Below are 8,717 nucleotides of genomic sequence, written 5' to 3'. Positions count from 1 at the left end.
TTAAGAAAGTGTACAAACTTTATTGGAACTCACACACGCACACACACAAACACCCCTGTGGATAGGGAAAAGCACCTGGCCACAGGGTCCACAGAAATGGGGAGGGGATGGCAGCTTGTAATGTGGCTTTTGCCACAACCCCTTTCTGACAGGGAAGGCCTTAGATTGAGGCCCCACCTCCCATGGTAATAGGGAGCTCAGAATGGGGGCCAGGGAGAATTTGGTTGGGGAGAGGTGCTAGGGAGGCCTGAGCAGAGGGCACCCACCGAGTGGGGTACCGAGGGCTGCAGAGTCTTCAGTAGTGTCCCTCACAGCAGCTGTCTCAAGGCTGGGTCCCTCAAAGGGGCGTCCCAGCGCAGGGCCTCCCTGCGCAAACACTTGGCGCCCCTGGCTGCGCAGCGGAAGCCAGCAGGACAGCAGTGGCGCCGATCAGCACAACAGATGCCCTGGGTGGTCAGAGGGGGGTGAGAGGGTTGGATGAGGTGGGACCTGGTCCCTGGCCATACCCAGCCCCAGGGTGGGGGATGGCACTGACCTGGCGGTAGGGACAGCAGGCCCAGCCCCCTCGGTTGTCTCGGCAGCAGGTCTGGTTATCATGGCAGAAGTGCCCTCCCCCACACTCCACGTCCTGCACACCCACGTGAGGGCTACGGGCCAGGAAGGTGGCAGGCTGGGCAGAGACCACTTCCTTCTCGCAGGATCGGGCCTTCACGTTGCAGGTGTAGCCAGCCGGGCAGCAGTGCTGTCGATCCTCGCAGCACACAGCCTGGCGGGGAAGGGAGCACAGAATGGTGTTACATTCCTGTCCCCTCGCCGGGCTTAGCTCCCCTATCCAGGGGCAGGCAGGGAGGTACTCACGTGGGGCAACTGGCAGCAGGCCCAGCCCCCACCCAGGCTTGGGCAGCAGGTCTGCCCCACTGGGCAGCTGGTGTGCTGGTCGCAGCCCATGTCTCTGGGGTGGGATAAGGAAGCCTGGCGGGCAGGCATCTTCTCCAGTCCAGCCACGATCTCGCTTCCCCGCTGACAGCGCCCCTCGGCTACACACGTATAGCCCTGGGGGCAGCAGTGCTGGTGGTCCGAGCAGCAGACAGCCTGGGGGGTGGGCAGGAAAGGGCGTTCTAGGTAGCCACTATGTGGGGCACAGTGCCGAGCCCCTACCTACTCCAGCCCGCCTCTCCTGCTTACAGCACCTCCAGCTGGGAACGAATCTGACAGAGCTGGGTGTCACCTACTGGCCATGCGGAGGGCGGAAAGCAATAGGAGTTTGGCCACCCACCTGCCCAGGCCACGATGCTGTCCCCTCCCATGTACCTCTGGGACTGGACAGCAGCCCCACTCTCCAGACATGAGTTGGCAGCAGGTATTGGAGGGGGGACAGCTGGTGACATTATCACAGGGGACATCTCTCTTCAAGGCTTGCGGGTCTGGCAGGCTGAGGTGAGCTGGGGTCTTCTCCATCCAGGACACCTGGTGAGTTCCCTGTTCACAGGTACCCTTCTGCGTGTCACACGTAAACCCCGCGGGACAGCAGTGTATATGGTCCTCACAGCACACAGCCTAGGGCAGATGGAGAAGGGCCAGTGGGCACTGGGGCCCAGTTGGCTGCCGCACTGCTCAGCGCACCCACCCACCACCCCTGGGTACCTGGGTAAAAGGGCAGCAGCCCCAGGCCCCCGACTGTAGACGGCAGCAGGTATAGCCATCTGGGCAGCTCACCTCCATGTCACATTTCACGTCTCCCACTGTGAGGGAGGCAGAGAGGACAGGTCAGAAGTGGCACTGGGGACCCTCAGCAGTATCCACCCTTTGCCGGCTCCACAGCTGGCACCAGGTGTTGAAGATGGAGGGCACCACTTACACCACCTTGCAGTGATCCTAAGGCCAGGCCTAAAAGGGAGGAAAGAGGGCCCCACCCCTGTATCTGTGCCCTGCCTCTGGTACCTGTTTGTGCAGGCAGCTTAGTGAGGAGGTCCATGGTAGTGTTCTCCTTGGAGAGGCACTTACTCTGGATCAGGTCACACACAGTGTCTTGGGGGCAGCAGTGCAGGTGGTCGGAGCAGCAGATGGCCTGGGTGGGGACGGGTGAGTCTTTGTCACTTCCAGGCTCAGCAGAGCACAGGGAGCAGCCAGGCTGATGGCTGGCACTGCCCCAATCCTCCACTAGGGGGTGGCATGAACCCTGCATCAGCCAGGCTCCCAGCAAGCAGCCAGCCAGCCCCCATGCCCCAGAGCCCTGTAAGGTGCATGTCAGGGCCAAGTGGCTGGGGGCACACAGCCAAGCTGGCTCCAGCCCCTCACTCACATTGGGCATTGGGCAGCAGCCATACTTCCCACTGGGCAGCTCACAGCAGGTAGAACCATCAGGGCACTGGGACCGTGCATCCGGACACATGACTGAGCTGGACAAAGCCACTGGAAGAGAAGCAAGTGTGAGGGGCAGCCAGGGTGGAGGGAACTTTTTGCCACACTTGGAGTCAATGAGGCCCCACCCCAGCCCCTGGCCTGATGCTCTCCCACCTCCTCACCTGCCCTGTTACTCCTCTGGGCAGGGATCTTCTTTGCCAGTGGGTGGGTGCCCGTGGGTGTGATGCAGCGGGTGTGAACCAGGTCGCAGAAGGCACCATGCGGACAGCAGTGCACCCTGTCTTCACAGCAGGAAGCCTGAGAAAAAATGGTCCTGACTCCGTCTTCACCCCTTGCCCCTGGCCCCCACCCTCTGCCCCCACCTCCCTCCACGTACCCCCGTCTCCCCAGATTTGTACCTGGGGCATGGGGCAGCACCCCCAGGAGCCATCGACCATGACGCAGCACGTGGAGAGGTCCGGGCATTCGAACTGACTATCAGGGCACTGGACGGCACCCACGGAGTTGTTACCTGTGGACAAGATGACCCGGGATTCTACCAGCCCACTCAGGGAAGGTGACTGCCCCATCGCGTACAGAGCTGGTGGCACCAGGGCCTGCAAGCCCAGCTACTGGGGTTTGGGGGTGACACTAGGGCTCAGTGATCTCCTAGGCATGCCTAACTCACCCTCCTCACAATCCAGTCCCTCCCTCAGCAAGATGGCATGGGGAAGGGGCACCCACTGACCATGGGTTGGCATTAGATCGGCTCAGCTTTACCTTTCCCCACCGCCACAATGCCTGGACTTGGAGTCTTGCACTTTCTCCTGCCCCTCCTATCCCCAGTGCTGCACCTCTGTCTACAGCAGGGGTGTTGCTTAGTACAGATGCCACATGAATGAGGGCAAGAGGGCAGGAATCGGGGCTGCCCCGCCAGCTGGGCTCCTGGGTTCCAGGCTCTACATGCTGCCCGTCTGTCTACCCTGCACCCACATCCCGGCTGCACCTGATCTTTGGAAGCAGGATTGCCCATCTGCACTGCAGTGGAAGCCCCGTGGGCAGCAGTGATGGCCATCCCCGCACGCCACGGCCTGTAGGACACAGAGAAACCGGCATTGGCAAGGCCCTTTTATCTGCAAGTGGGAGACTGCAGGAAAAGCATCAATGCAGACCTAAGCCCCTCCATCGGGCTGATGGCATGCTCACCTCTGGGAAGGGGCAGCAACGGGAAGTCCCTGAGACGGTGAGGATGCAGGAGTGGCCAGCAGAGCAGTGCGCACCAGCCTGGCAGGGGCCGCCCAGATGCCTGCTCAGTGTTGTGGGCCATTTGTCCTGGAAAGACAGGGGAAATGATAAACCACAGACTTGTGCCTGGCATCCTCCTCTGGCCAATCCAAGATGACCCTCTGGGAAAACCCAGGCTGCCAGCTTTTGCCTAGGCTGAGGGGCACTCACCAGAAGGGGACTGCAGCAGCTGTAGCTGGCTCCTCCGGGGTCCAGGCAGCAGGCCACAGGGCAGAACTGACCATCTGGGCACCATGTTCCAGCCACCAGCCCTACTGTTAAGGCCACCCAGCTCACCAGGGTCCACATGGTCTGCCTGCAAAGTACCAAGGAACATCTGGCAACTGCTTAAGCCCGTGCCACCCTTGATTCTAGGGCCACTCAGTACCCCAGTCCCAGGCCAAGGTCCTGGCCCGGGACTGCCTGAGCCTTCTCAACACCTCCCTGTCCAGGCAGGCAGAAAGCTGCAGGGGCTGAGAGTCAGCTTCCTACAGAGCCCTGTGTGTGACACATGCCCCAGCACGTGCAGACCTGTGAGCATGAATGCTGACATGCGTATATGTGCGGGCCTGAGTCCCCAGCACATGGTCTAATGCCTGGGCCTCACTGGGCAGGCTTATGAGAGTCAGGAAGACGTGATTTTTTTTGGTCTGATCTGTGCAGATGTGGGCCACCTCTGGGGTGGGGGGGAAGGCATCAGTAGCCATGGGAGAGGACAGGGCTGGGGTGCAGGGAGGGAGGCCCCCCAGGAAAAGCCAGGGTTCCCCTCCAGATGCCTCCTTGCCTGACACTGTGTTCATACCTGCACCCCACTAAGGCCTTGCAGGAAGCGGCCACATGATGACATGGGAAACCACAGGGGTGAGAAAGTTGTGAAAAAGGAAGTATGGTGGCCAGTGGAATCTGGGCTGCCTTCCCCAGAGGCCAGTCACCACCTGACCATGAATGTCCCCTCCTCACCCAGGGAAGGAGACACAGAAGCTGGGTCAGCCTTTGAGATACCTGTGTTCTGAGGGTACCCCACACCACCAGGGCTCTCTGAGATTCCCCAACCATGCTACCCCCCACCCCTGCCTCTCCATCTATTCTGGAAGTAAAACCCAGCCACATGTGGAGAGAGACCACGTGTGCCCACTGGGCTGCCCATCTGAGTCACCAGGAGGAACTGAGCCTTGAGCTTCTGCGGAGAGCAGCCTCTCACTTCCTAAACAACTCTTCTCCCAGGCTCATCTAGCCCAGCTAGCTCAGTGGCGTGGCCAGAGAGGTAACTCGTCCTGAAGAAGCGAAAACAGTAATGTCTGTTGAGCCTCTTGGGAGCCAGTTACAAGACTCTCCATTATTTTATTTCTTTGCAACAACCATCCAAAGTAGTAATTAATACCTTTACTTTACTTTTATTTTTAGAGATGAGATATTGCTATGTTGCCCAGGCTGGACTCAAACTCTTGGGATCAAGCAGTCCTCCAACCTTGGCCTCCCAATTAGCTGGGACTTTGGGAGCGTGCCACCAAGCCTGCTCACCCTTTTTTTTTTTTTTTTTTTGAGATGGAGTCTTGCTCTGTTGCCCATGCTAGGGTTCAGTGGCATGATCTCGGCTCACTGTAACCTCCACCTCCCAGGTTCAAGCGATCCTCCTGTCTCAGCCTCCTGAGTAGCTGGGACTACAGGCACCCGCCACCATGCTGGGCTAATTTTTGTATTTTTAGTAGAGAAGGGGTTTCACCATATTGGTCAGGCTGGTCTTGAACTCCTGACCTCAGGTGATCCACCCGCCTCAGCCTCCCTAAGTGCTGGGATTACAGGCTTGAGTCACCACACCTGGCCTCACCTTTACTTTTTTGTTTGTTTGTTTGAGACGGACTCTCCCTGTCTCCCAGGCTGGAGTGCAGTGGTGCTATCTCAGCTCACTGCAAGCTCCACCTCCTGGGTTCACGCCATTCTCCTGCCTCAGCCTCCTGAGTAGCTGGGACTACAGGCGCCTGCCAGCACGCCCGGCTAATTTTTTGTATTTTAGTAGAGAAGGGGTTTCACCGTGTTAGCCAGGATGGTCTCGATCTCCTGACCTCGTGATCCACCCACCTCGGCCTCCCAGAGTGCTGGGATTACAGGCGTGAGCCACCACGCCCAGCCACCTTTACTTTCAAAGGAAGAAACTGAAGCTCAGAGATGTTAAGTACAGTCAGCCCACCGTATCCAACCAGAGATAAAAAAATATTGGGTGTGGTGGCTCACACCTCTAATCCCAGCACTTTGGGAGGCCTAAGTGGGCGGATCACGAGGTCAGGAGTTCGAGATCAGCCTGACCAACATGGTGAAACCCCCATCTCTACTAAAAATACAAAAATTAGCCATGCGTGGTAGTGCACACCTGTAATCCCAGCTACTCAAGAGGCTGAGGCAGGAAAACGCTTGAGCCCAGGAGGTGGGGGTTGCAGTGAGTGGAGGAGATCGTGCCACCATACTCCAGCCTGGGTGATAGAGCCAGACTGAGATTCCGTCTCACAAAACAAAACAAAAACCCCAGAAAATGTTACATTGTTGCTGAGGTATACTATGTAGTTAGGCTTAGGATGGGTGCATCTATACTGAACATGTACAGATTGTTCTTTCTTATTATTCCCTAAACAATTCAGGATCACAACTATTTACATGGCATTTCTTTTTCTTTTCTTTTTTTTTTTTTTTTGAGACGGAGTCTTGCTCTGACGCCCAGGCTGTAGTACAGTGGTGCAATCTCAGCTCACTGCAACCTCTGCCTCCCGGGTTCAAGCAATTCTCCTGCCTCAGCTTCCTGAGCAGCCTCCTGAGTCTGCTACCACACCTGGCTAATTTTTGTATTTTTAGTAGAGATAGGGGTTTCACCATGTTGGCCAGGCTGCCAGTCTCGAACTCCTGACCTCAGGTGATCCACCCACCACAGTCTCCCAAAGTGCGGGGATTACAGGCATGAGCCACCGTGCCCAGCCAACATGGCATTTCCATTGTATTAGGCATAAGTAATCTAGAAATGATTTAAAGTATGTATAGGTTATATGCAAATATCACACCATTTTGTATCAGGGACTTGAGCACCCACAGACTTTGGGGTCCTGGAACCAGTTCCATGAAGATACCAAGGGACACCGATAACATGTCACACATCAGGTCATGGTGACGACAGGCTTTGATGGCCCCAGAGCGTATTGGACCTGGGTTAATATCACTAGTGGCACAATGGGCAGTGCCTGAGAATGGACCCCTACGCCCCAGGGGGATAGGTGCAACAGGTACGACAGAAACAGGGACTGCCTGGAAATCGCACTTGAGTCCTAATCCTGTAATTGCCAACTGTGAGGGCCTGAGAAGTTGCTCCCTGTCTGTGCCTCAGTTCCCCCACGAGTCTATGTGTGGATACCATTGGAGGGGGGAAGGGCAGGAAATGTCACCCACCCAGTCACTCACATCCTCTCTGCTCCAACTGGCTTTCCTCAAGTGCCCCTCCCCTAACTCAGCATCCCGAAGAGGCCACCTCCTGGACAGATAAGGATGAAGTTGACAGGTCCTGGACAGTGGACCCTCTCCTCAGCCCCACAGCTCCCAGGCAAACACCTGCAGCTGGCACCGCCTACTTCCTGGGTGTTCTCAGCAGGCTGTCCGCTGCCCTGGCTTGCTGGGAAGGGGAGTCTGTCTGCACAGGAGTGTTCAGCTCTCTGGTGAGTTACCTGTGCATGGCCCCTCCTGTTTACCCTGAGTTGAGGGAGTATAGTGTATGCTTCTACTGAATACATGCACACGCATACAGAAACAGGGATGAGGAGGCGAGTCGCAGTCTCTCACGCCACCCTACACCGCCAAAACAGCCAGAGGGGACAGCAGCCTCTTCAAGACCCTAGCTCCGTTATCTTCCACTAGGTGGCAGCCCCCAACTCCGAGTGCCAAGGGGAGAGGAAATTCCCAAAAGGGGAGCCAGCCTAGCTGCAACTGAGCAGGAAAAAGTGGCTGGGAGAGGCGGAAGTTAGCTCGTCCCACCCCCAAAAAGAGGAAGTAAGGAGGAGCCAGACCAGGTTCAGTCACCACTCCCAAGTCCCTACTACCTTCGAGAAGCCAAGGTCTCAGGTCCCGTTCCCAGGCCCTCGGAGCTCCCAGCCCAGGGTCGCGCGCCCCTCCGGCTTCAGGGCGCCGCGGGAACCACCCACCACCACCACGAGAGGGAAAGAAGCCGGCACCTACCGACAGGGGTGGAGCTGAGTCAAGAATGGTGTGGTCCCTGCTTTGGGGGAATGCTGGGGAGGTAGAAAGCCCCCTTCTAACAGAGGTCACTGCAGTTACTGCTTCCTCTTTCCCATAAAACTCCCTCTAGTGTATCAGAACCCCCAAGGAGTTTCAATAAGCGGTTCTTGTCTTGTCTCCGGCTGAGACTCCCGGGGAACCTCAAGCTCACATGGCCCTGGCCGGGCCCCTGGGCAGGAGCAGGCCAGAGGTCTGCGCGGCCGCCCTCCTACCTGCGTCCGGGTCCGCGGTCCCTGGGCAGCAGCAACCGGGCAGCGCTCAGACTACAGATCCCAGCGCGGTGACCCGCCTACCTCAGTTTCCATTGGCCAGGGATCAGGGCTACCGCACTCCCATTGGCTACTTATCAATGTGGAGGTGGGGCCAGCCTGGAATGCTGTGTTTCTTTTCTACTCAAATCACTCTCCTCCCCGCTTCCTCTCGCCCCACACCCCATTTCTAGGGATCATGTGATTGGAGAATCATGTGACGCCGGGCCAGCTTCAGCAGGGCAGCTGGTGCTCGTCGCCTTCCTTCACCCATCCTGCAGGTGCCTGGGGGAGTTTGCTAGAGATGATAGCGCGTGTCTGGGACATTGACAGTGCGAGGGACTGTTATGAATTGGGAATATTTGTGCTCCTCTTTCTATTCTTTTGTTTGTTTGTTTGTTTGTTTGTTTGTTTTGAGATGGAGTCTCACTCTGTCGCCAAGCTGGAGTGCAGTGGCACGATCTCGGCTCACTGCAACCTCTGCCTCCCGGGTTCAAGCGATTCTCCTGCCTCAGTCTCCCGAGTAGTTGGGACTACAGGCGCGCGCCACCAAGTCCAGCTAATTTTTGTATT

The 8,717-nt window shown here is 57.4% G+C and overlaps 1 protein-coding gene across 4 annotated transcripts; it reads right to left on the bottom strand.

Moving 5' to 3' along the window:
* On the bottom strand, positions 1–8,358 carry GRN (granulin precursor). 4 transcript variants are annotated; one of them, XR_003116136.1, is made up of 13 exons: positions 8,109–8,358; positions 3,799–3,943; positions 3,550–3,675; positions 3,350–3,434; positions 2,763–2,875; positions 2,526–2,661; positions 2,303–2,412; positions 1,942–2,068; positions 1,645–1,742; positions 1,312–1,557; positions 855–1,092; positions 536–766; positions 1–446 (listed from the first exon to the last, which is right to left on the bottom strand). XR_003116136.1 is itself a non-coding variant. In XM_025361012.1 (13 exons), exons 2-13 carry the CDS (start codon positions 3,934–3,936, stop codon positions 430–432), a joined length of 1,665 nt encoding a protein of 554 aa, XP_025216797.1. In that variant the 5' UTR covers positions 3,937–3,943; positions 8,109–8,358; the 3' UTR covers positions 1–429. The 4 variants fall into 4 exon arrangements, 3 of the variants coding, with proteins under 3 accessions (XP_025216797.1, XP_025216795.1, XP_025216796.1); XM_025361012.1 differs by having other exon boundaries at positions 532–766; positions 859–1,092; XM_025361010.1 differs by having other exon boundaries at positions 859–1,092.
* Positions 8,359–8,717: the final 359 nt, after the last annotated feature.

The sequence above is a fragment of the Theropithecus gelada genome, chromosome 16 (genome assembly GCF_003255815.1).
Source record: "Theropithecus gelada isolate Dixy chromosome 16, Tgel_1.0, whole genome shotgun sequence".
Classification (NCBI taxonomy): domain Eukaryota; kingdom Metazoa; phylum Chordata; class Mammalia; order Primates; family Cercopithecidae; genus Theropithecus; species Theropithecus gelada.
Note: the sequence above shows the minus strand (reverse complement) of the source record. Positions and strands in the feature narration are given on the sequence as shown.